Source organism: Onychostoma macrolepis, chromosome 07, assembly GCF_012432095.1.
Source record: "Onychostoma macrolepis isolate SWU-2019 chromosome 07, ASM1243209v1, whole genome shotgun sequence".
NCBI classification, from domain to species: Eukaryota; Metazoa; Chordata; class Actinopteri; order Cypriniformes; family Cyprinidae; genus Onychostoma; species Onychostoma macrolepis.
Window position 1 is genome coordinate 30,790,411 of NC_081161.1, and position 27,916 is coordinate 30,818,326.

Below are 27,916 nucleotides of genomic sequence, written 5' to 3' on the forward strand. Positions count from 1 at the left end.
AGACTAGGGACTTGGTTAGCTTTCCACCCGCACGTTATTTCAGTGTACAAACATTTAAATAACGTTAGTAGTTTGATAAAAGTTTATAGTTTGGCTGTAGCAATCAAAATAGAGTAACTTTTTATTTTGACACTCATATGTATTGTAATGATGATTTCGTTATGCCAGGAGGTGGTAAAAGTATGTCACCTGAATCATTTATAAGAGAGATTTATTCATAAGTGCTCATCCAATAACAAAACAAGTGTCCATGAATAATACATTGATGACTTTCAATTTATTTTTCTTAATTTTGTAAATTAATATTTTCAAGTATAGACTGAAGTAATGAATTTTTGTCAGAGCCTCTACTAAATGAAAATGTTTTGTCTAATATTTTTTTTCTTTACAATCGTGATCTTTCAATTTATCAGGACGCGTATATCAATCTGTTATGTGCCATTTTTGATTATACCAACTCTATCCACCTTATTTTTAACTTAATTTTGGCTAGAATGTGCAAGGTTTCCGGCCGGTGTCAGCCATATCCAGTCGTAGGCATGCTGCTTTGTAGCCCAAATAGTTTTCATTCACTGCACCTTGTTGGTTTGCTAGTTATTTACTCATGGTGGCAAATGAATCGCAAGTCTTGCACATTTACAGGAAATGCCATTTAGTCAGTCTTTCCTTCATGTGTTGACTTTGCCTATGTATTGATTTGGCTGATTGTGTCTTTCTGCAGTCATTCCTCTTCTGGTATGAACAGAATTGTGCAGATCACTAATGTTCCCATGGCTGGCGGCAGCGGAGGATTCAAGCCCTTCAAAGGAAGGTTCTAGCATCTGACTCTCAGCAGTGGAAAATATAATTTTTTTTTTTTTGAACTTCTGATGTTTTTAATTGGCTGAACTTATAGCCATTAGATAATTGTAAAGATTAAATTTGGTTGATTTTGTTGTCTTTATAAAAGGCTTTACATGTAGGTTTTTGTTTCATGAACTGTTCTCTGGTGACCTGTAAACAACCTTTGTGCGCATACATGTTCTCCTGGCATTCTATAGGTGCAAATGTACAGCTTATTTCTTAACCAGTGTTTGTTTAGATAACCTTAACTTCATGTTTCAAATACTCTCATATGCTTTGGGCAGACTACTGCGTGTAGCACTGGACACATCTGTAATTCCGTTAACATTTCAGTATGTGGCTTTTTGATGATTCTACAACTTTATTAAATTATGTGGATTATGACCATCTCTGTATAGTTTGCTTCTGTATGTGCAGCCGTATCCGCCCACAGTTGAGTCTGTGGAAGGAAAAACTTTCGAAAATCTGAAGTTGAAGACTGTGAATGACAATCAGAAGAATCACACAGACTCACGGACCAGATTTCCTTTAATCAGACGTATTGTCCCTCGTCTAAGGCATTTGTTACAGAAAAGTTGTCCATCTACTTTGACACTGTTGGGCTACATAAATGTTTTTGGTCATTAATGAACCTTACACACAATGGAAGGTTGACCCTTATAATATCCTGATATTTTTATTTATTTTTTTGTCCTTTCTTTTTGCTAAGTTAAAATGTTTTGTGTAAATATACACATATAAAGGATATAAAATAGAAATTGTAATGGGACTGTTTCTTAAAATGACTTAGAAGCACATGTATTCAGTTGTTAAACATGCATCACAACTGCATTTCCATCGTGAACTGACCCGGTAATATTGACAAGACAAATGCACCAGGAGAAAACTTTCCAGTTCCCATCATTGGCAGAAAGCATGTGTGCCGTGTGTAATGTGTGGCATTTTAATATTACTTGAAATTCAGAAGACAATTACCCTCCCTGGGCATTAGTTTTAATCAAACTGTCAACATGTATCAACTCAGTCAAAAGCGGTTTCATCATTTGTTGCTTTCATTCCCATATCACTTGATGGCACTAAGATATGAAAACATCTAATTATATTCATGAGAAGTCTTGCAAACATTTCCTATCTGGAAGGGCAAGAAACATCTAAATGGCAGCATTTAGTGTGAAACTGAACCATTAGAAAGTTCCTTATAACAATCAGTTCTTTAAGCTCCATAAGTATAAGCCTTATTGCAAAAATGATATTTATTGAGTGTTATGAATCAGGTTCAGCTGTAACAAGACAAAACTGGTGATTCTAATTTTGTATAAAAAGAGGTATATTTCTCATCTAGTGCAGTCAATGTTACAGTGCATAAAGAACTAAAACGGTCTAGGACCTATAATGGAGCTTCAATGGGTGCTGCACACCAATGGCCAACCAAGCCTTGGAATATTTACTGATATTATTTGGAGGTCAAAAATAGCGTTAGCTTAATATATTAAACAGTTTGAAGCCATTATCCATCTATTTACTCTGAAATGGGCTTTCTGTTTTCTTTATGGAGATTGCACCCACAAATCCTCCATAAAGGACTGCACTCCAACTTCCCCCCCCCCCCTTTCTATAAATATGACATTTCAGTATGTATCCCACTAACAAGTATGTTCTTGTGACAATTTATACATCTGCAATTAACAAGATCAATTTAGAAGCAAATGGTTAAAGCTGAAGCACATTACAGAATAATAAAGTTATTGGCTATCAATACAAATAACAAACTAATGCACAGTGGGTACATATTGTGTGTGCTGAAGAAGTCTGTTGCACATTGTCCTTAATCACTTCTTTACTAGACATGCCACTGATCAAAAGCACCTTGGAATGTCCATATTTAACCTGACCTGCAAGTGTAACAGTTGAGGAAGTGTTTGAATCAAAACCTTAGTTTCAGCTTGTTTACAGAATGAAATGTTTGTTCTCCCAAGTTAGATGAAAACGGATGATTTACATAATATCATTCCATTTCACCGCACCAACCCCAGTACAAACCCTTTAAGACATTTCTCTCCCAACTCTATAGGTGACTAGCTTGTGCTTCCTACCATGACACCAGTTACAGAGGTGAAAGAAGCTCACTGATATTTATGAATGTAAATCTATAGTTTGTGTAGTGTAAAACCATAGTGAATGTGTAACCTTACCATAACCCTAGATGTTATTATAGTGTACCTTCTAGGGGAATGATAAGAACATGACAAATACAGACTATTGTGCACTTTCTGGCTGAACAATATTAGTATGCCAACCAATTAATCTCAGGTAACAACATGAAAAAAAAAAAACTTATTTACGATTTCTCTTAGACGCCCAATTTGGGGTTGAAATATTAGTTAGTAGTTACAACTATAAAGTTTATAGGGCTGTTCATATCAAGGACGATAACTATAGTTTTAATAAGCGTTCCAATTTCTATGACATTGCGTATTCTACAGAGAAACAATGGAATTTCAGAACGTTTTTTTAAGCTTAAGAACGACTAAAACTTTAAAAATCTAGAGCATTTAATACATAACTACAGCGCGCTTATAATAAACATAGCGTTATTATTCGTTGGCGCGGACTCTAGTCAGATTAGACGCCATATTGAATTTGACGTAACGACGATGAAAACGAGGCTGTGCGTGACAGACTTAGTTTTTTTTTTTTTACAATGACACACTGTACAAAGGTTCTTGATTGTGTAATTTTCCCAACTCACAACTTTCTAAATTGTTTTTGATTTTTTTTTTTTTTTTATCTGTAAGGACATTTCGTCAGCTGAACCTTTATGTTGTTAAACAACAGTACAATCCATTGATTGACTGTACTTCGTGTTGACGTGAACGCTTTTAAAATTAAACATGGCGCTACTATTTCTATAATCTTTGGCGCTATCCTAAGGTCCATATATAGTTATCGTTCTTATTGTGAACCAGAGCCGCTGAAAAAGAGTTGAGACAAATCTCGCCGCCACGTGGTTCATATAGTCGCAATAGTTCCAAACCAACTGGCGCTAAAAACCAGTTTGAATAGTTTAAGTGGGACAGATAGCAGCAGCGACTCTATATTTAAAGCAATTTTCGGTAAATATTAACGCATAATGTTGTTATGTTAACTATATTTATAGTAGCCTTAATCCGTTCACCCCAGCCCCCCCCCCCCTGTTCAATTTTGGAGGGAAGGGGGCTTGCTTCCATAGCGTAGACTACATTAGAATTTAAGTAGATACTATCTAACAATGAACATTAACTAAAAAATAAAAATAAATAAATCCAGTCATTTAATCAAATTACCAGTGAATTAGCTTGGGGCACAATGAAATGCATGGAGTTAAGCGCTAAAAATATTGTTTCGGAATGCGTTACTTCCGTATTCCCTCTTCCAATGAAACTCTATGGTAGTGTCGCAACTGACTTTTTCAACGATTCTGGTGTGAACGAGCCTTACCAAAGGGGACTATTTCAAATTAAACCCTGTGTTTCACATTTTACATAGTTTGAATCTATATCCATTACCAAGTAAGCTAACACACCTCAAACTGTTTGCAAGACACTCATGGATATGTTCCTTCTGTGAAGGCCTGTGCGGTTTTCGGTCTATGGTAAGGTCTACAGATTGTCTCAGTCTTGTCTCTCACCTACTTTTGTCGGTATAAAAGATACTGTAAATATTGTAAGGCTTTTTATATACAGAGAGTATTGGCCACTGGGGGACCAAACGTCAAATGAACAGCTCCAGCCCACGACTAGCAAAAACAGCAGCTACTGTGCTCCTATGTAACCAGTCTGTTCGATTGACTACACCATCATGAGGCTCTTCTACATGCAGGAGTTGTTCATTCTTGCATTGCGAGAGCAGAACAACAGTTTAAAATAGCCCGACATTAGTGCTTCTCTGAGTGTAAAGCTCAGTACAATGCTCAGTTCAAGGCATATAGCTGGAATGTTTGGATAGAAAAGACCTTGTCTCTCAGGAGGCAGCACTGGAACAGAATGGGCTCGAGTAATCCTTTCCTACCTTACATCCATATAGTGTAAATGAGTATGTACAATGTACATGAAAGAGTGTGAAATTTATAGCTAGGCCTAGCGATAGACCGATATATCAGTTCGCTTCGGCCAATGTTCAGCCATTTCCAGACTATGGCCGATTAACTGAAGTGTTAAATCTCCTCTTGTTATTTCTATCAGCAATCAGCCAACCTGCTCTCCATATTTCAGTACTGACATCGGCCATTTGTAAAACCGATATCGTTTGACCACTTGCTGGAGGAAAACAAACCATTGTGATCAAAGACGATTTTTTTTTTTTACAAGAACCATTCGGTTTTTGGGCAATAACACTGTAGTTCATTGAGCGATGCCAAATTTCATGGACAATGATCCTACTCCTATACTTCATCTTATAAGGCAAATATGAACCAGACATTTGGCTGAAATGTAAAAGGGGTGGGGCAAAGCAAAAACTTGGCCATGTATTTTTATGTAACCTACTGATTGTGATATTTTAAAGCTATTTACATTAATGGTAGACAGTTGCTCACTGATATTAACAGTTATTGTCCTATTGGCAAAAATCATTCTTTTGTACACGCATCTATATAACCAACTGGATTTTCAACTGCCTAATAAGGAAACCCTTTTTGAATGCATTTGTTTTATCAAGATCTCTCTCTCTAAAAAGTAAGTTACTTCTCCTACAATATTAACAATGAAAAATTTGGCATCAAACTGCCAGGCAAAGAACTACGGTGGCCTACATCATGTCCTGAGACATCACCTTTGCCAAGCGACCGGTTGGCTTGCTACCTGCTCATGTGAACGGTCTTTCATTAAAAGATCTCAGATATCCTTCAGTCAAACAACAGAAACTGACCAATACAACAAATCTACATATGCATATATACGGGTAAACTGGTATAAAATAGCTTATAAACAACAGCAATAACGGAAATCAACACAAAAAAGAAAATGCTTTGTATAATGAAAAAAAAGTGGTGCCATGTTTTTTTTTTTCCATTTGTTTTTGTAGTTTTTTTTGGAGGGAGGGGGGTACTTTTTTGCCTAGTGCTATGTGTACATTACCTTGTTTTACTACAAAAAACCACCCTCCCTGGTGACCCCACACAAATATAGTGCACTGCAGTGGATTTCCTGCTGAGAACATTTGGCCAGCTCTACGAAAGATGTAGTGATAGTCCTTGTAGTGACACCCCTCTCTTCTTGTCTGCATCTTCAGAACTCTGAGGGTTAAAGTCAGGCACAAGTGGCTTGAGAATGGCAAGTCCTCTCCATCGGTCACACTTCATCTCTGCCGCCTGTTCTTTCTCCACCTCACGCTGGGAGATGCATTGCAGAGCCACTGGAATTAAACTGCTGCCCGTTTCACACTCCACACAGAGTCCACTGCTGTTACAACAAGATGCATTTGTCTTTGTCCTTGGCTTCTTTCTTGGGTTTGCGTTCCCCCGTTGAGGGCTGTTTGCCTGGGCTTGGAGAAGCCGTGGCTCCCCCCGCTGAGGCTCCAGCGGCTGCCACTCTATCCACCTGGTCAGCACCTGCTGCTGGTTGTTGTCCCTGACAGGAGGGGAACAAATTAACCTCTTATTTGAACTCTTTAAATTGTGCATGAAATGAAAATTCACCCTCTTGTATCTAAATGCTTGTTATTAATCTTACTGTAACCGATTCACCCATGCTCAGTGTTGGGGAGTAATTGGTTACATGTAACAGAATTACTAATTTAATAACATTTTAAATCTGTAATCAGTTACAGTTACTGAGAGAAAATGTGTCATTAAATTACAGTTACTTATGAAAATGTTAACAATTACAAGGGCGGTTACATCTGAATTTTTTTTTCGCACAAGCACACAGATTTAATTTATTTCTTTCATAAATTGCATTGACTGAAATGTGAGACACCACTGTTTCAGGAGTTTAGGACACAGAATAGGACACGTGATTAATATTCAATAACTGTTTTATTTCCTATTTGGGTTTGTGTGTATGCTATATTTTTTAAGATTAACTGTTTTTCAAGGCGTTGTTAGATGCCAGTGTTTCCTGTCATAGATTTGATTTCAAAAACAGTATCATAGCTAATAAACTATATCTTATGATTTTAAATCTGTATTTAACCTCAGAACGATCTCAAAGTAAAAAGAGGTGCTAAAGTCTGATTTTGTGGTGGCTGTGCTTTAAATTAAATGATTATAAACTGTTGAGCACTACTGTAAGGTTAACCCTGCCTGCTTTAAAAGTTTGAAAATGATTAACAGTTGAAAACATTAGAAATTTGGAAAAGTAATCAAATGTAATCAGTTACATTACTTTAATAAAGTAATTAAAATAGCTACACTACTTATTACATTTTAAATAGAGTAACTTGCAATTTGTAACCTATTATATTTCCTAAGTAACCTTTTCAACACTGCCCATGCAACACTCAAAGTGTTTTCATTAAAAAAAAATAATAATCAAAATGTCATAATTTGATCTTCCATTGAAGCGACAAACTTTTATCTGGTGATGTCTGCCAAACATTTTCAATCATTCAGGCTGTATCCGAAATCGCCCCCTATACCCTTAAATAGGGCACTATTTGAGGGGACAGCCATTTGTAGAGGTGTCTGAAACCATAGTGGACATTCTCGAGTGCACTCGTTCAATCCCACAATGCACCACAAAAACGAACGTACAACCAGTGCACACTCAACGGCTAGAGAATACCCATAATGCACTGTGAGAGTCGCGCGCCGAATAAATTCCCACGTCTTGCCAGAAGATGGCACCTGCAGCTGGATCATCCATCCATTTATTTTACAAAGTGCTCATCCACTGTGTAATACAGCGTAATGCAACACAGGTATAAATTAATTGTAAATTGAATATTAAATTGATTAACTACTCCATACATAATTTCCATGACAGAGTTCAAGATAAATCATTTAAACTGGAGCTGCCAGTTTGCCAGTTTCAAATGATTATTACACAGCTAGCACAAACTATGCAAACGCAGCAGTCTGTCTGAATTCACTTCAAGTGAACTGTCTTGATACTACTTAAACCCTGCCCCATTTCTTGCGATCAGACCTACCTCTATCCAATAGAACAATGTCCCTGCCCTTCATCTTTTTAAAACACATCTTTTTCACTCAGACGTATGTTACTGTATGGAAGAAGAGATCTGTCGTTTCATTGCAAATTTACACATTTAAGGTTTGCTAGGTTTTATTTGTCCTCTTAAAACAACTAATGGCTTTCAGCAGTGCCCATCAAATCTGGAGCACCATGACATTTATGTGACGTTATGTCAGATTGATCAAAGTGTAATATATGCTGATATTTTGAAGAAAATGTTGACATTTGAGATAAATGTGACGTGTTTGTTTATTGTTGTGTGCAGCTAATTAACTCACCTGTGCCTGCGCAGCCACTGCTGCTGCTGCCTGTGCCTGCTCCTGCTCCTGATAGTACTGTAACGCTCTGCGGTCCTCCTCCTCCTGCAGCTTCTTGGCCAGCTCTAGGTCACTGATGCCTTCTGGGATCTGTTCCCAACCCAGATCTGAGGCCTGCTGTTCCTGCTGTAGGGACAGCGCCATCAGGTAGTCCTACATATTCAAAGGGGAAACATTAAAATTGTCAACATCTACTCAGTTTCCCCATTAAAAGTAATTTAGCAGAGTTAAGGTAAAAGGCTATAATATATTACCTTTAGGAGCTTGATATATTATACACATTGCTATAATTTACAGTCACCTTTAATCAATTGAATGTATCCTTGCTCAATAAGTATTCATTTCTTTAAAAAAAAAATTACTTAATGTATTCTATATTTTATGTATAATATTTATCTGACTAGTAGCCTTCCCTCCTATATTGAACAAGAAAGTGCAGCTTGAACTCTCTGCTAAATAATTCTTTTGAGTTCCATAAAATATAAATCATCCAGCTTTAGAACATAATGTGTGTGAGTAGATGACATAAGTTTCCTTTGTGGGTGAACTATTTATTTTTGTAGAGCATTATATCCTTACAGTAGTAACTTTCTGATCTGAAAAAAAGATCACAGTACATCATGTTTGCCCATGAATTGACCATTTAGTTTGCTAACTGACCCCACGACACAGCACTACAATGACTGTTTTAGAGTAAAGACCGAGTTTTAGAGTACAGTGATCTCCAAGCCCTTCACTCATACAAACACTTCATTATTAAACAACACCCAATACAAGAGCAGAAGAGAGACAGAGACACAAAGGATCTGTGTCACGTGACAGACTTTTGTCCGGTCATCAGGCATTTAAGCATCCCAAAGGCACAGGGGGAGGGTTACACAGAGCTGGAAGAAGGGTTGGGGAGCTTTTAACATCAATAATTGAGGAGATTTTCCAGCAGGCAATGGAGCAGAATTAGTGCTACAGGACAGCAGTGCGCTACAAAGCACAATATAGATAAACTGCACTTTCACAGAGACTGGCTGCAACTCTACTGGATGTCAACAGTCACGGCTCACTGTAATATCAGCCTCCAGAGCTCAGCGTCACCTGAGGGTCATTGTGACTCTGTGAAATGATTTGTTACACAGAGTATATTTCTTAAAGATGGGGTTGAGCGATTACTGTAAAACCACAATTAAAATATCAGGAACTTAAATAAGTTCCTGTTATCCACAAGCATAGGAACAATTAAAGGCTTTGAGGATTGGCTCTTTAAATAGTCATTTTTAAAAGTGATTTTATCTGCAGGGCTGGACTTGATGCTTTTCTTAAGAAAGGTACCTGAGAAAGGCCCAGATCACAAATACATAATTTATTTGTGAACCATGTCATTTTAAGGAATTGTAAGCAATTGCATTTTAAACTCCTGTAAACAGCTGAACTCTGTGTTTTGAACAAACTATGAGTGACGGTTTCTTTTAGCCGTAGTGTTGTCTACACAGTCATTCAACGTTTTTTTTTTACCAATTCTGCATTTGTTTGATAAATAAAATACAAGAATTTGATAAGAAATACAGTGAACACAGCAACTATTTTCTATTTGAATTTATTTTAAAATGTAATTCATTCCTGTGATGGCAAAGCTGAGTTTTCAGCAGCCATTACTCCAGAAATTTCAGATTTGGTGCTCATGAAATATTTCTTGTTAATTAAAAAAAAAAGTTGTGCTGCTTAAATTTTGTGGAAGATATGATGATTTTTTTCTTCAGGATTCTTTGATATGTAGAAAGTTGAAAAGAACAGCATTTATTTGAAACAGAAATTTGTTGTTATAATGTAAATGGATTTACTGTCACTTAGTACTGCCACACAATTTAATGCGTTCTTGCTGAATATTAAATCATTTTTATAGGCAGTGCATATAAATTAAAGGAGTCTCCATCCGACTGCATAAGCTTTAATCATAGATGAGCCATGCAAACGTCACCCTGAGAAACAACTACCATATTCAGTGTTTATGACTGCATGACACTGAGCACTCCTGGGAAGTTACTAGTCCTGACCTGATCGATCTGGTCTTGCTGACCACGGTACACAGTTTCTGGGTCAGAGGGCGGCCTCAGACGGAACTCTGAGTCGCAGAAGTTTCCATCTCCGTCGACATTATGCAGACTTTCCCAAACCACCTTCTCCTCAGTGAGAAACCCCTGATCCGTTACCAGCAGGTACAGCTGGGCCTGAGGAACACAGAGACAGCATTTATAAAAACATGTAACAACCTCACAGCTCTCCATCAATCTTTCAACACTCCCAGACCGAGCAGCAGTGGTGTCATGTTCTGAAGTGTGTACATGAGGATCATGGAAGAGTTTTATCTGTGGGTGAAGTGTGTCCTGCTGTTACAGAACAGCTCCACTTCCTCCAGATAACAGAGGCTTTACAGCCTCCCTGATAAGACAGTTGAGGGTTACATAGAGAGTCAACATTCAAAACCATACAAATTCTCACTGGCTTCACCAATGTTTAGCCCTGAAAGAGTGATCAAAATTCAGGGGTTGTTATTATTAATAAAATCTATTAAGATTATAAATAAGCTATATGTTTGTTCACAAAATATTTTAAGCAGCTTCTGAAACATTGCGTTGTATTTTCAGATGGTTTCAGGTGGTATAATTTGTGGTGGTGTTATATGGAATGAAGACTAAAATGACTTCAATAGCATAACATGACTTAACAAACAAGTATTCCAAAAACAAAACAGAAACTAAATTTGACTGTATATTAGTTTATTTGCATGTGTTTTTGTTAGACCTTGACTTTTCCAATATGCAAAATCATGGTAATTAGCAATAGCATAATCTATGTACCCCATATCTATAGTCTTCTCAGTAGCATATTTCTGTTTTTGGCCACTGGGGGGCACCAACATACAGCATCCCTCTATAGACAAATGAACCAAATTTACTTTGCTTATTGGAGTGCTCATTCACAGCAGCACAGAGCCATCTTTCGGCATCCAACATCTCAAATACATTTAAACGTCAACACACCTTAAATTTGGTCATGGTGCTGAAGTGATTGTTCCTGAAGAAGACACACAGTTCTCCCTCTTGTACAGTTGAAGTGAGTTCACACAGGCCGTGGTATGTTAGCTGAGTCGCTGTGCTGTTCAGAAACTGCTCTGCCACAAAACCTGGGAAAGTAAGAAAGCGCCAGTGTGAGATGTCTCTGAAATACACAATACAAAACAGACACAAATATTTGAATTTAACACCTTAATATCTGCCCTAGCTCCCCTTGGTGCATAACAATGTCCAATTTGAAAACAAGTCAATCCTTTGAGTTTAATCTTTTCAATGAATCAGTTGATTCTGTTCACAAAACTGTTCTGGATGATTCATTCACGATGACAGTCCACTGGAGGTGGCAATTATCAATGAATAATGATTTGAATTTCAGTCTCTTTCACACAAAGCTCTCATATGACTTCAGAAGACTTGGTATGAGTCATATGGACTAATTTTAGGATACTTTTATGGTGTCTTTAGAAGTGTTAAAGTCTCAGCCCCCATTCACTGTAACTTTAAATTTTTCCAGACAGAATGATGCAAGTCATCCAGGTTTGGAACAACATAAGAGTTAATAAATGAAAAAAAAAATGTTCTGGTGAACCAATCCTTTAAAACACACACTGTCTGAAACTTTGACACACAAAAATCACACAGCCTGACAGAGACAGGCTCACATTCACTGGTACAAACAGAAACAGAGACGGAAAAGGTGCATTCTGATAAGATGATTACAAAAAAAAAAAAAAAAATGGCGCGGGAGATATATTTAGACACAAACCCAGCGAGAGAGGGAGAGAACATTTCAGACAGCTAAAAACTGTGAAAAGAAGGAGGGTGCTTAAATGACTCTGATAGTTGTTTATTTGCATGATGCAATGGGGAAAACACTATTCAGGACATGGATTAATATGTACAAGGCATTAATACATCCAAAGAGTGAACTCGAAAACACTACAATTACATTACGTATGAGCAATTGCCTTCTGTAAGAAGCAGTCTGCACAAATGTGTGAAAAGGAGGAGAAGACAGATAAAAACAGTGAATACCCACCTTCCCCGGCCAGCTCGCTGTTGTCTGACTGCTTACAGCTGATTATCTTTTCTACCAACTGGTTATAGCTACAGTTCCCCACCGCCTTAACTATATCAGCCATCTACAGAGAGCGTGATTAAAAAAAAAAAAAAAAAAAGACAACAATATACTGGTCAAAATATTAGCATAAATGTTAACGTTCCACATAGGTGATTTTTTTAGAAGGGCATCAATTTAATGATGTGTTAATTTATCAGTTAATTTAATTTAAACAGCACATTATTAACAGTTGAAATGGTTTTAACACGAAATGGCATTGACCATGAAGCTCACTGCGTGATATGGAACTAAAAGCAAAAATATATTCATTCTAAAGCCAATTTCTGTAATATCTATTCAACTTATCAGTCTGCCAAAATAATGTAAATAATCTAAATTTGAGGGATTTTGTCAGTACTGATACTGAAATCTAATACTATGCAATTACTTCCAATTAATTTGACAAAGTAATATATATATATATATATATATATATATATATATATATATATATATATATATATATATATATTATTATTAAATTATTTTAATGTATTTATTTTGAAGTATTTGTCATGTTTTTTTTCCATTTTGTATTTTTATTAAAAACTATGCTCAGTGTATATCATGTATTTGTGAAACTGAGCATGCTACTACTGTAGAATAATATTTTAAAATTAAAGCCCATAAATGACATTATGTGGTGACATCTAATGTTTCAGTGGAACTTGCTTTTCTAGAAGGATGTGAATCAGGATGCTGACCTGTGGGTCAACCAGCCATCCGTGGTAGAGTGGGATATCCAGCAGGTCAAAGACGATGCACTCGGGCGTGTATTCGAACACCCGCACACCTGTGAACTTAACGTTTACATCCAGACCTGTCTGCAGTTTATGCAGCACTGCCATAGCATCACTCATATTCTAGAGAAAGAGAGAGCAAAGAAATACAGAAAAATAAGAAATTATTTTTAACAATAACAATCTTTCCAACACAACACATGCTCACATTTCTGTAAAATGTCACACCCAATTGTCTTACTGCTCTGAGCAGGAAAAATCTCATAACTCTAGACCAGCGACTAAAGCGCTCTAAACACCAGAGTTCACCTCCTTTACTTCCTGTCTTTCTGTTTTGACCATAATGACCCTCCACTAACTCTCAAAAAAGCACAGCTGCAGGCTCACAAACACAATCCACTGCAAGGCTACAAACTCCAGCGCAGTTTAACAGATAGATTGTGAACATACGCGCGTGTGTGCAGCGTTTGATATTACGTTCCAGGCCCTATGATAATAATAATCTGTCCGGCTCTCACTTTTAAGGACTCACAGTATGACCATCTGTTATGTTGATCGGTCACAGCTCACAAAATGAGTGTGTGTGGACAGTTGTTGGGATTAAAGCTCGTAACACAACTCAACCATGTAACAACAACATTATATATCATAAACCATGAATCCCTGGAAACCAGTGAGATAATCTTCGCCCTTCTGTAGATTTCTCTCTCAGTCTTTCTGCCCTGGCTATTTTCCGTTGGTACAGGGGATTTCCTAGCACTTTCACTTAATTACACTCCAATCACTTGTAACTGGAATTCTGGGTTTAAATTAAACGTTTAAAATAGATTGGTCAATACAGCATTCGGTGTTATTTTACTATTATTTATATACTATTACAGTATTTTAAATGAGCTTTTTATATCTTCAGTTTTCATTTAATTTGAATTTATTATTGCAACAATAACACTATTCTGATAGTAACATTCTGTGTAACTGTTTTATAAAAGCATTAAGGCAGTTAGGGCCATCCTAAAGTGTAAATATATCTAAAGGTGTTGCAAAACAGCAGCCTTTACCTGTTACTTTGTTCATGATATAAGACAGACTTTCATATTGTAACTTATATGCTCAAGATTTCAGATGACTTTTACTAGCTCCCAGATTCATTTTCAATTTGGCTACATTCACACAGTTAGTATTTGGTATCCACAATTTCATTTAATAGCAAATTGAATCTCAAATTGTCCTGTATATAGACAGGATCAAATCAGATCAAATAACTAAAGTCAATCCTTAACTAGTGATAATCTTGATTAATGGCTATAACAATAGTAGCTATGCTTCCATCCACCCATTTTTATGCGCATTTTGTAATAGCGCATAAAACCCTGGATGGAAATGCCACGATGCACATAAATTCAAAACATGCACATAAAAAAAAAAACTTATGCGCACAACTGAGCAGGATAAACATTTTATCCGATAAGAAAAAATGCACATAAACTACGATTGAAACACATTTACCGAATAAATTCCTCCATGCACATCAAAAATGTGACTTTACACGATGGGATGGGAAAACTTGATTAACCAGCGGACTGATCTCATTGCACAGCATCTGAAACGTTGTTTTGGTCGTTCTGAAATGCCTGAGCAAAGTCTGTCATCAAAGTATGTTTGCATAACTGTCTTACACGACTACGTACCCAAACAGCAGGCATCCTCCTCTGAAAGTATTAACCGCATTTATTGTGTTTCGTCTGCTTGCTCTGAGGCACAAGTAATTTATTATATATGAAAATTATTGTATTCAGTGGCTTCTCCTACTTTTCTTAGTGATATTTAGTGCCAGTTTATCAGGAAGTGACGAATTTGTTCTCTTTGACTCGTTGGATGGAATCGGTGCTTTATTCGGAAATGTTTTATGCAATATTCCAGTTTTGCGCATAAGTTAAATTCGCATCTTTGGATGGAAAAATAGCTAGTGATAAATAATAATAGATGTTTTGTTTTATGACTTCAATTATTGCCATCCTGCCTTCATCCTCTCAGATGTGTGGTATAAAACCAGACTTCAAATCTCAGGTGGTCACTTCTGTTCTAGACAGCTGTCAATCTTTGTCATACCCAAACTGTATTTAGCACTCAAAACAAGAGAGCTGTTTTCTGACACTGTCTTACACGTGCAAGCCTTCATCTCACCTTGACTCTGATCAGAATAACACAGGTCATCATCTCGCAGCTCAATACCAAAGTATGATGTTTCCAAAACAACACTAGACACCTTCAGAAAGCTGCTGAGTCATGAGTCCCTGCTCTCCTGGAACACGGGGCTAGGATGAATCAGTGTGGCACAGGCTGACCCGATGGCCAGTGGGTGGATGAGAGCATGTAGAACTGGCACCAGGGTCGGATGAGCGTTAGAGGTTTGACAGATCGGCCAAGACCCATCCACCCACAGCTCCCATTCAGTCCCGTTGAGCCTGGCACCGGTTCCAACCCCCACCCACGTCCAGCCTGCGTGTGGCCCGGCTCTGTCCCTGTGCTCCTGCCAGCGTTTCTGAACCACTCCACTGCCCTGACCCACTTTCTCCAGCTCTATTATACTCGCTCCAGTCCAGCGATACTCACTGAGATGGCTATAAAAGCTTTAATACAATCAAAACATCTGATAAACACAGTCAAACCTGAGTGATGTTATTGTTCACTGTTTGCACAGGCTAAACACACGAAGGTCAACACACAGAGAGCAGACAGGCCCCATGAAGTTCTTCCGGACCTGTGCGTATGTGCCCCTCTCTCGCTCTCACTTACTGCCAAAAAAAACCTTTACTAACTGTCACAAAGCCTGGCCGAAGACAGTCAGCTGACCTACAGTGTAGAGAAATAGCATTATTCAAAGATGAATGAAGCTCAGCTAAACTTGAAACAGTCTTGGCAATTAAAAAAACTCTCAAAGATAAGCTACCTTATAAAAATCAAAACAAAATCTCATACAAAAGAGAAGAAAGAGCAAGAAAGGAGCATGAATCCAGTCAGCCTCCACCTACTCCAATAAACAAGAACACACACTGGGGAAAATCAGAAACACTTCTTTCTTCATCCTTATATCCTCAAGCTCGCATACAAAAATTGACTTGACTTTGAATTGCTTGGAAGAGAGCTATTTCAAAATGAATATGTTGTAATGACAATTAAAAGACTCTCACGTTGGCAATATTATACTGCGTAAACTATATAATAAACTATTAGCAATATATTTTAATGGGGGAGTATAACAAACCATAAATACAATGTTCAAAAAACAGCATTTTTGAAATAGAAAACATTTGTAACATTAGAGATGTCTTTACTGTCATTTATACATCCTTGCTGAATAAAAGTATTATATTTAAAAAAAAAAAAAAAATCTTACTAACCACAAACTTTTGAGTCGTGTTTGTTTTTTTTTCCCCTAGAATGATGTGGTTACAGCATCTGTATATCCACTGTGGGGGGAAAAAAACAACTCCTGTACATATCTATACACTGGAAAAAACATGGATCATCATGTGTTTACTTCAAATTCAAAAGAATATATTTTCTGACTCATTCTGTGATAAGAATCCACATCAGATCAGAAATTGTTGGTTAGTTCAAACACTTGACTGATGTTAAAAAAAAACAAAATCGCAATTTCAGGTTTGATTTCGGTTCAACCCTAGTCTAAAGATCCTTAAATCACATTTACTTGAGAAGCAAAATAACAATAAGAAGTCTTGTTTTCAGAGAAATTGATCAAAATGACGCAAGTTTATGATTAAGGCCTTAATTTGTGGAAGAGTGAATTAAGACCTTTTTAAAGACTTAGGGGTGAAATGTGTACCCAGTTTTGTTCAGGACAGGCTTTGTGGGGTACACCCATCCGGTATATAATAAATATTCTACATAAGCTAGTAAGGAGAAGGCCAAAAATCACTCCACTGGTCCCTGTCATGCATCCCTGCACACCGTGTGAGGAGAAATGAGGCGTCTCTTTCACCCTATCTCCTTACATGTCAAATTCTGTAGAGCACACAACTCTATGAGAGGCTCATACTCTCTCTCAGTGCAACACAATGATGATATTCATTCCTGCCATTATATAAACAGTTGGATCCAGACTGGAATGGACCAGTTCTCTCAATTCCTTTAATTCAATGGCAATTCCATGCTTTCTTGTCCTTATTTCCTGTCGCGATGAATGGGTGCTGATCTACATGACTACCACAGTTTGTTTCCTAAAGGCACTGTAATGCCACAGAGCTAATAACAATAACTGGATGCTTAATGACAGAGAACCAAGTCAAGCTCGCTACAAGAACAAAGGGATGTTTTAAAAAGATAAGCGAGAATGTGAGACATATATCTGTCTGTCCGAGAGTCTACATGTATCTAGGCTAATGTTTTCTCCTCTGTCAGAGCCTTAGGCTTCACTTTTCCCTCCTCATTCTTGCTGTTAACGTTAAACCATCACACAAACATACAGAGAGCTATGTAAACAAACTGGCTATCTTCAATCGACTCGTGTTCGGTGAGTCACAAGCAAAACTGCTGTTGCTTTTACCTGTTCGTAGTTCAGCCGCTGAGCCTCCGAGATCTCTTTTGGCTTGGCTTCAAGGATATAGTCTCCTGTTGTGAAGGAGCAAAAGTAAGAAAGAAACAGATAGGGAGGGTTAAGGAAAACATTTGAGAGACAGTGCTCTTATGAAAAACACATGCTCACAGGAGACATCAGTCTCCTCCTCACCCTGTTGTAATTAACAAATTGTCTATATATGCCAGTAAACCAAAAGTAGTAGATATTTACAACCCTGATCTTTCTGTATTTAAAGCTTTAGTGTGAATGTCAGTCAATACAGTGACTGAAGCCTGCCTGTTTTAGTAGAAGGGCCTGCAGAGTTAAACTAGACTTTCACAAAGTTTGTTTACATGTGCGTTTGTAAAAGTTTTTATGTCGTTGAGCTACAGTCTTCATCTTTCTGTCCAAATATATATATGACACAATGTGTAATCAAATATTCAAACAGAGGCCAATTAATAACTAGGCCTAATTTAAGATTTATACATTGCAGACGATACATGACAGATGCATTATGCAGAACTGTTAGAATAGCTGCGTCCCAAATGACACACCATACACTATGCACTTATACACTATGTACTTAACTTACGCACTATGTACTCAACTATGTAGAGTATGAATTATATAAGGTTATTTTGTCATTCATAATTGGAGTCTAATAGCCACTCCCCCTCAGCTGCGTAGTTAAAGGGGTCATATGATGCTTTTTTAAAGATCATTATTTTGTGTATTTGGTGTAACAGAATATGTTGACATGCTTTAATGTTCAAAAAACACATTATTTTTCAAATACTGTACATTATTGTAGGTCCTCTATGCCCCGCATCTCTCAAACACTTTGTTTTCTACAAAGTCCCTCCTTTCGACAAGCGCAGTCAGCTCTGATTGGCCAACTGGCACAGTGCATCGTGATTGGCCGAAAACCACAAGCACTCGTCGGAAATATAACGCCCCTTTCCATAATCGCGAGCTTCAGCTTTCAAAATAAATGTGAAGATAGTTAATAATGTCCTTAGTTTTACCATCAGTTCAAGCCCGAGAGGGGACAGAGTCGTGTGACAGACACAGTGATGAAGCTCGTATGTGTTTGCACACAAGCCGTGATTAAGAAAGCTGACTCCACTGTGATGTGACCCTCTCTCTCTCTCTCACACACACACACACACACACACACACACACAAGCCGATAGCTGACGTGCTGTGATATGACCCTGTCTCTCTCTTACACACATACACACAACGCGCAAAACTCCACATTTGAACAGTCAATAGCAAATACTTAAACTAATAACAAAACATACTTACAGTCGCTGATTCAGAAGCGCCAGATTGTCATAGCAAAGTCAGAATTACCTCCTCTCCTAGGTTCTCGAAATGGTCGTCCATAAAATGCGTTGTGATAACATCTGGGTTGTGCTGTTTTGTTATAAGTAATCTTAATGATTACTAAATGCATCTACTTTTGGAAGGCCAAATAAAGTGCTTTTGCTTTCGCACAGAAACACACAGCGTCTCCCTGACATGACTGCCCGCATCAACACTACTGTGGTTTCCTTGCGTGCACATTTGGGCGGCAATAAGCAACTATTTCCACATCGTGACGTAGACATGTGAGGGCGTGTTTGAATGAGCTGTTTTAGGGGGCGTGGCAGAGTCTTAACTTTGATAAAGAATATCTCCTTAGTTTTGAGACTTTAGTCTTTGCAACTTCAGGGATCTTATCTATGCACAATCAGCTTGTAACACTCCAAAGAGAAAGGAAAACTTGAAATCGCATCATATGACCCCTTTAAAGCTGTGACAGTTGAGTGTGTGAAGTGTCCAACAACCAGGTATTTAATGCACCTTTTCTTTTTGGAATTTTCAGTGTGAACACACTACTCACACTATTTATACTACAAAACCTCATAGAATAGTGCTTAAAGGTCCCATGACATGCTGCTTTTTGGATGCTTTTATATAGGCCTAAGTGGTCCCTAGTACTGTATCTGAAGTCTTTTTCCCGAAATTCAGCCTTGGTGCAGAATTTCAGCCACTACGAGCCAGTCCCACAATGACCTTAGGATGTGCCATTTCTGTGTCTGTAGCTTTAAATGCTAATGAGGATGAGAGAGGCGGGGCAAGGTAGAGGGTGGGTGTGTGTCCTTAAACAACTTGCGCTACCATGCGCTAATGTTGACAGTGGATGTATCGCAATGGCTCGTAGACACACAGTTGTTCAAGCTTTTCAGTTTGACCCAGAATCTGATCCGTATGGAGAAGCACCGGATGAAGAAGTTGCAACTCAGCGGCTACAGCAGGACGTCTCCGAATGGTTAGTTTAAAATATTGTGTCTGGATACGGTACTTTAGTTGGTTTGTTTATGTATGCTGTTACAGTTATTATCATGTAGCTAAAGCTAGCCATAGGCTCGGATGAAGGAACTAAAAAAATACTTTGATGTTCATTTGTACATCCAACTGCCATGCTTCGCTCGTTTGCAAGCCATGATGTCTCTCGAGGGAAAAAAAAAATATTGCGCTTGCCTCGCACGGTAGTAGCTCATTTTCTCATGGGCGGGCAAAGCAGAGAAAGGGGAGGTAACCTTTCCCCATATGACGACATAAAGGGAAGATTCCAGATTGGGCATCTGAGCTTTCATTTTCGAAAGGTGAAGCAGGATACCCAGGGCTCTGTTTACACCTATCGCCATTTCTAGCCACTGGGGGACCATAGTCAGGCTAGGGGAACTCATATTAATGTTAAAAAAACCTCATAAAGTGAAATTTTCATGCCATGGGACCTTTAAGTACGCAGTTTGGGATGCACCTTACGGCTTCACAAAAACCAGACTACTATGATTTCAATCATACTAGTGCTGTTACATAACATTTTATTTAGATCTGCTGTCCATTGTCAATTGTGTAGCTACGAATGTATGTTTCAGAATGATGCATGGCACTATGTTTTTATATTATTAGTATTAAGTAGTATTTCTAATTTTGCTATTTATTTATTACTTTTTTAGTTAGTAATAATAATAATAATAAAGTATTATTATTATTTTGTAGCTATATTGATAACATTTCGGCCAAATTGTGCAGACCTACAAAGAGCACAGCAAACATGAATTTCTTCTTTAAATCACAATCAGTTTTTATCAGAAAAATCACAATTTAGATTTTATCCCCAAATCGTGCAGCCCAAGAAACTGAACTCAAAACAAGAAGTTTCAGAATTCAATTCAATATTTAAGTTTGACCTCTAAGCAAGTTTACCATTGTCCTCCTTTTATTGTCCTGTCCGAACGAACTCTATTACAGATCAGTGAAGGGGGCTGGAGCAGAGACAGGGGGCATCGATGGCTGCTGGCATGCTGGCAGACATGAGAATATCTGACCCTGGGTTTTGTACTAATACCGAACCACCTGTCATCCCCCTCATTAACATTCTGTACACACATACAGCTCTAGGTACAGGAGCACTGCTCGGCTGTACTGACCATTAAATCAAGGCCAAGGCCAGAGTAAATAATCCACTCCATTACAGAGCAGTCTATTGCTATTGATTTCCACATATCTGTCACTTTTCAAAGCTTTCCATGACTTGTCATTGTACTAATAATTTAGCGACACTGAATTATGTGGTTGCACCTGCCATAGTTCAAAACAAACGAGTTCAGAATGCCAGAGGAAGCCTAGCTGTTTCTGCTCTGACAAAGCACAAACGTGTGAGAGAGAAGCGTGAAGCTCGGCGCTTTTATTTTCGGCCCACTCCCTCAGACTCCCGCTTCCTCTGATTGGTGCCAAGAATGCAGCCCAGCACAAGCAGGTTCATTTGGGCCACTTTCACTTATTTCTGCTCAGCAAAAACCCTCCGTTCCAACTCCAGCCTCTTCATCTCTTTTTCAGTTCCTCTCCAGCTGATCTCTTCCTCAGTCATTCTAATCAGAACCCATTAAAAAGATCCTGTAATTGCTTGCACTACTTTACAAACATCTTTATTGCGTATTCACTTTATTACATCAAAATGTAAAGGAATAGTTCAAACAAAAATGAAGATTCTGTCATTGTCATCAACTCGCTTCGCTTCAAACCTTTATTCCTTCTGTGGAACACAAATTAAGAATTGCACTGGTTCACTTTTTTCATGCAATTAGCTGGCACAAAGATGAGATTTTAAGCTTAAGAAAATTACTATAATCATAAAATAAGAATTCATGTGTTATATTCCAAGTCTGTGTATGTATCACAGCTGACATTTAATGAATAATGACTTTGATTTGGGTCTGTTTGTCCCACAAAGTTAACATCAGAAGACTTGAAATATAACACACAAGCAATATGCCAACTTTTATGACACTTTTATGGTGATTGTCCATACTTTTTGAATCTGGAAAATCTCAGTCTCCTTTCACAATAATTGCATGGAAAAGAGCAACCAGTGCAATTCTTTAAAAATGCTTCTTATAGGTTTTGAAACAATAAAGATCTAGGATTTTAAGACAAAACAAAACTTCACCAGGCCTTACAATTTAATGTAATTCTGCAATTATGTCTTTTTATTGTTTGAATGACAAACAATTAATTCATGAAACCAAAAACATTTAATTACACAAATCAGTCATTAGGCTCTGACCAAATTGTTTTGATGCTAATAAAATATTTTACACTTTGATGAAGAACTGCTTGGGTTACTTGGATACATACTACAGCATTCCACAGTAAATGAACAGTAACTGAAATGCATGTCTTGATCAAATCAGAAAAGACTGAGCAGTCGTCAAGAGTTTGTTCATGGGCCACTGACTTTGCCTGGAAATGAAACACTAACAGTGCTGTAAAGTACAGCAGAGAGACAGCGAGATAGATGCTGTCTAATGGAGTTAAACAGCTTACTGCACCTAGGGAAGAGAAAAGCAATTTACAGATGCCTGTGTAGCTAACCATGGATGTCTCAGAGCACAAGTGAGCAAATGTGAATATACGCTGCTGAATAAATGCAGCTCAAAGCTATGATGGGAGTACCTCAGAAGTAACACGCAGAAGGTCAAACGAGCAACAGTAAATGTAAAAAAAGTGCCCAGCTGGCGCACTCTTCATCTGACACGGTTTGTATCTAGGGGATTTCTGTGTCCTATATGTCAGGCATGCTTTAGATCACATGGATGGACATCCTCGCAAACAGCTCAGCAATAAGAGGAATACTTTAGAGTGGTATCTAGGCAGACAGCTGGGAATGGAGTGTGTTGAATGGCCTCAAGCATGTTCAGAGTAGTCAAGTTTTCCAAGCCAAACTGACCTCACAGTTATTGCAAGCCACAGGAGGTAGTGTTTCCCACCTGAAGCTGCTGTACCCTTGTCACTTGTATTGTATTAAACATTATGCTCTCTCCCATTTTATTGCATGTTTAGTCAGGAATGGGGCTGAAATGAGATCATTTTATATACAGTAAATATAATGATAATATATTCTACAGATTTACTGGATATAAAATGATTCAATCAATTTCATTTAAAAAAAATGGAAGAGCATATGATAGATGACGAGTAATAACAATAACGTTAGAGCAGCAGCAACAAAAACAAAAACAACAACAACAACAATACTCCTTCCTACTTGTCTTTCAGCTCATCCAATACAAATATATCCTATAATTTTTGGTCAATTGACTTATTATATCTCAACGGAAAAATTAACGGACTATACTTCCATCTTTAAATGAGTTAAAAGATACTTTTAACTTTGCTTTATCCCCTGGTAAATTTGGTATATTTTACGTTATTGGTTGCTGCCCTCTTGCCCAGGTCACACTTGTAAAAGAGATATTAATCTCAGCGAGTTTTTTTAAACCTGGTTAAATAAAGGAAATTAATACATTATTGAATGAATAATAATAATTATTATTATTATTTAACTTTGTTTATAATGATAATGTTATTATTATTACATGCATTATATATAATGAATTAGTCAATTAAAAATGAAATAACATGATTAGGCTTTCCAAACTTTTTTAAGTTTATCAAAAGTTGAATAATATAACCACCTGCCATACAAACACATGCTTGATAAGTACTCTCATTCTGAGTGGAAAAAATGTCTTAGACTGCAAAAGTTTGTCAAGTTTCAAAACTAAAAAAAAAAAAGTGACCACACCCATGTGAGGAATGACATTTGGAGACCACATCCTCTGCGGTCACAATCACTGCACTTTATGAGGGTGAACAAGGCACAAGCTTGCAAAGTTCATGAAGTCTGTACTTTCTAGAACGATTCCAAACAAAACACAGTCTGAATCCAGTAAAGATTCTGCATTGTATAAATCGCCTGTGGTGTTCCACTTTGGATAAAAGCATCTGCTAAATGACTAAATGCTTTTATAAAGGTCTTCAAGGAGTGTTAAGAGAAACCAGTGCACATATATCAACCTCTGAATAACACATCCAGAGCTGATATCTATATACATCTCATACTTGGCATTTCTGGAGTGTGTGAGGCAAAATAAAACTGCTTACAGTTAAAACAGTCATCACAACATTCAAATCCAATCAAAGCTCTCAGTTTGTGACTTTTATTATAGCCTTCAACAGCTGGTGTACAGTACTTTCTTCGTAGCATCTACGACATTTATTTCCTTTAACAAGCTGCTTTTACATTCCATCAATGGTATTTATTTAGGACTAGTACACAGATGCTTTTACACTATTAAAAACATTTTAAACTAGTTAAAAAAGTTAATGTTATGTGAGAAGCTGAGGACCAGGCAACTGTCAAACTGCAGTAATGCAACACTTCAGTGTACCAGGTCAACATGCCACAGTGGAAATAGGGATCTGGATTCTGTGACGTTACAAGAGGACGAGCCCCTGGGTATTTCCCTGATCTGGTGCTGTCCATCAGCATCCTGAAGACATATCACATTTTCAGGTTCTCCAATGTTTATCAGGCTGTTTATCAAACTTACAAGAGTCTAACTCTATGTACAGAGTGACTTCTTCTCTAACACTTTCTGAAGCCATAAAGAAGCTCAGATTTTTAGAGGTACATGCAAAAAAAGTCTAACCAGAAAGTGTATGTTGAAATTACACTACACAATCCTATAATTAGGAGGATGACATGACTAGCTTTTCCATGGTTCTTACTGTAATTTAATGCCCCATGGTGGATAAATTTACATTTTGGGAACGAACTAGCAATCAGTGACATGACGCTGCGGGCAGAAGTAGCCAGAAACACTCAAGCGTAGTTTTCCCATTATGGTGCTGTCAGCGAGCCCACCGTGCTTTCATTGCATCTCCACGTCTTTCTTTATTAGCTCTTCAAATTAAATAAAACCTGAAACATCTACTCTGATTTCTACAGAGCTGGATGGATACTATGTCAAATAAACAAAGCCATGTAAAGAATCCACATTTATAATGCAAATAAAACTCACCCAGATATTCCATCAGCTGCTCTGCTGTTATTATCTCCATCATTGGTGGCAGCTTGACCTGTGCCAGAACCAGAGAAAAATCATTTTAAAAACAGTTTAAATGACAAATTACCTATGGCCATATATGAGAACTTGTTTCCTTCGACAATGATGTTATGTAATATGCTCACATAAGGGTTATGGTGTTTAAATAGGCTGCTGTATCATCATAAATGCACTATGGGAAGAGATTTTTATCCAAAAAAACCCATCTTAAAAACAGCCTGAACGTGGCTATCATCTTCAGAAGATGCCAGTGGCTTTTAAAGCAGTCACAGCTGAACAACATAGTGCCTCTTTTTTCAAGATGAAAGACTGAGCACTGAAATAGCTCCTCGTGTGCCTGCCAACTCACTGTCAAAGCCAATAATTAAATGTCATCTTTATAATGCAAATGAGTCCAGGGCTGAAAGCCAGAAGTTATTGGTGTGTCTGTAAAATGACTGTTTCGAACCAAACCAAAATACTGGTATGGCTCTAAATAAATGGCAAAGGGGATGTTATTTAAAAATATGGAGAAAGAGAGAGAGAAATCTGAAGGTGAAGACAAAATCCAAACAGAACTTCGAATCAATCCCAATCAATTCGCTAGTTTTCACTGCCAAAATACTGTTACAAAACATTGTCAAATAAAAGGGGGAATAACATTTTATGTCCTCCATATTTTTACAGTTTGTTTAGCCAATTATGGACCATAGTTGTGTGAACTGTGTGAATCTTGAGAAATTATAAAAAATGCATGCAGGAAGTTTCTTTACTAAAAGTTGCAAATTGTTTCATCACTCATGCTGCATGTTTAGACTTTTTTTTAAATCAGCAGAAGTTGGACTTCTGTTGACTGGGGTAACCGCAAGGATACTGTCCCATACCATCACTACATAAAGTAAACATATTATTATAATTTTTATTATTAGTAACTTTGTCAGACATGATGTCAACATGGCAGCACTCATGGGGGGGTTGACCCGCACTGTGTAGAATAAAACACCTCCAGTCAGTGTACCTCATTTTTAACAGACATCTCAAAAGTGCTGTTCACGTCTCTGTAAAACTTTTTAACAAACGATCAACGTCTTAACGCGCTTTCAGTGACAACTGATGTCTCGTGACCTACTGAGTAGACACAAACAATACAATAAAATTTTTTTTTTTAGCATTTGCACATCTATGACTCGGGTGGTACTGTGAGCTGTCAAACGAGCAGACTCTCATCTTATTTACCTTCCACGACAATAGCAGGACATTCATAATAGCCAGCAGCGGACACGGCCCGTTCTCGTTCTGTGTGATGATAGGCGTGTTCTCCTCCTTCCACTTTATCCACTTGATGTGGTACAACGACTGACCGGCCACCCTGTCTTTAGGACAGGGGATTTTGGTTCCCTCGGCCCCGTATTCACTCTGAATTGCCAAAGCCAGTCCCTTGTCCTCCAGTCCCTCGCTGTTGAGGTCTGAACTCGGGCAGGAGTTGAGGTTGGAGAAGGACTCCAGTGAATCAAAGCTGCGGGACTCCCCTGCGATGCTGGGCTCACTCCCACTCGGAGGACCCTCGGAAACAGTGTGATCGTTTGAATTCGAGCTCGCGGATTTTGCTTTGTCCGAGCACAAACAAGCAGACTTGGCCAGCTTCGTCGCTTCTTGCGTCCCTCCATCCAAACCGTCCGCTTGCACGTTACTGATGTCGGGCTGCTCTCCCGCGAGGTTGTTTACTAACTTTGAGGTGCCACCCTCCTTATTCCCAGCAGCGGTCGTCGACGGTTCGTATCCCATCCCGTTGCTCAGCTGATCCGTTGCAGACAGCGTCTCTGGTGAACCGCTCTTGCTGACTGTCTCAGCAGCATCTGATGTCTGTGTGCAGGGTGTAGCATTAGCACCGCTAGCACTTGCACAAGTACTCAAAGTCTCTCTCTTCTCGCAGACATCTTTTATTCCGCCCACTGTTTTGATATCCGCGGGTTCTGCGGGGATAGCGGTGCACAGGACACTTCCTCCCGCGTCTCGATGAGGGTTTGCATTCTTCTCCATTTCGCTGAACGCATCGACGACAACCTTTAACTAGATGGCAAGCTCCAGTCTCAGCTCCGACGACGCCATGACATCTCCACCTCTGACGTCACCCCTTCACAGACACTCACGAGCGAGTCCGGCTGCACACAACCGCTAACTGTATGACACTTTACTAGCAGCTTAAAGGGATAGTTCACCCAGACGTGAGAATTATGTCATCGTTTACTCACCGATTTTTTTTTTTTTCGTTCCAAACCTGCCTGACTTTTTCTTACGTGAAGCACAAAAGAGATGTCAGGCAGTTAACGTTACAGTCCGAGGCGAAGAAAGTGAATGGAGAATGAGCCTGTCACATCTTCTTGGTATTTCACCTAAAAAAGAAAGTCAAAGGGGTTTGTAACGATATGGGGGTGAGTAAAATATTAGCAGAATGATGATGAAAAAGTAAGATATTTTAACGACTTCTGAAAATCCCTATAACAGCATAATAAATATTATATTGGTCATAAATTAGTGTGTTTTTGTATTACTGCAAAATCCAAGGTTTCAAAAGAAAAAAACAAGTTTTACATGTGTTCTTTGGAGTCCTGCTTACATCGTCTTCTTTAAA

General features: G+C 38.1%; 2 protein-coding genes across 6 annotated transcripts in view; one reads left to right on the forward strand and one right to left on the reverse strand.

The window, feature by feature from the left end:
• sltm (SAFB-like, transcription modulator) overlaps window positions 1–1,230 on the forward strand; it is a 13,534-nt gene extending 12,304 nt beyond the window's left edge. For both annotated transcript variants that reach the window (XM_058780556.1, XM_058780557.1), the window contains exon 20: window positions 722–1,230. In XM_058780556.1, the coding sequence (XP_058636539.1) occupies window positions 722–818 (97 nt within the window). In that variant the 3' untranslated portion in view covers window positions 819–1,230. The remainder of the gene's footprint in view (window positions 1–721) is intronic.
• On the reverse strand, window positions 848–27,711 carry mindy2 (MINDY lysine 48 deubiquitinase 2). Of its 4 annotated transcripts, none has more exons than XM_058780558.1 (10): window positions 26,521–27,711; window positions 25,261–25,318; window positions 17,825–17,889; window positions 16,659–16,727; window positions 13,222–13,380; window positions 12,437–12,539; window positions 11,365–11,507; window positions 10,378–10,551; window positions 8,294–8,485; window positions 848–6,433 (listed from the first exon to the last, which is right to left on the reverse strand). In XM_058780558.1, exons 1-10 carry the CDS (start codon window positions 27,322–27,324, stop codon window positions 6,050–6,052), a joined length of 2,151 nt encoding a protein of 716 aa, XP_058636541.1. In that variant the 5' UTR covers window positions 27,325–27,711; the 3' UTR covers window positions 848–6,049. The 4 variants fall into 4 exon arrangements, with proteins under 4 accessions (XP_058636541.1, XP_058636542.1, XP_058636543.1 ...); XM_058780560.1 differs by having other exon boundaries at window positions 6,133–6,449; window positions 26,521–27,669; XM_058780559.1 differs by lacking the exon at window positions 16,659–16,727 and having other exon boundaries at window positions 26,521–27,671.
• Between the last annotated feature and the right edge of the window lie 205 nt (window positions 27,712–27,916).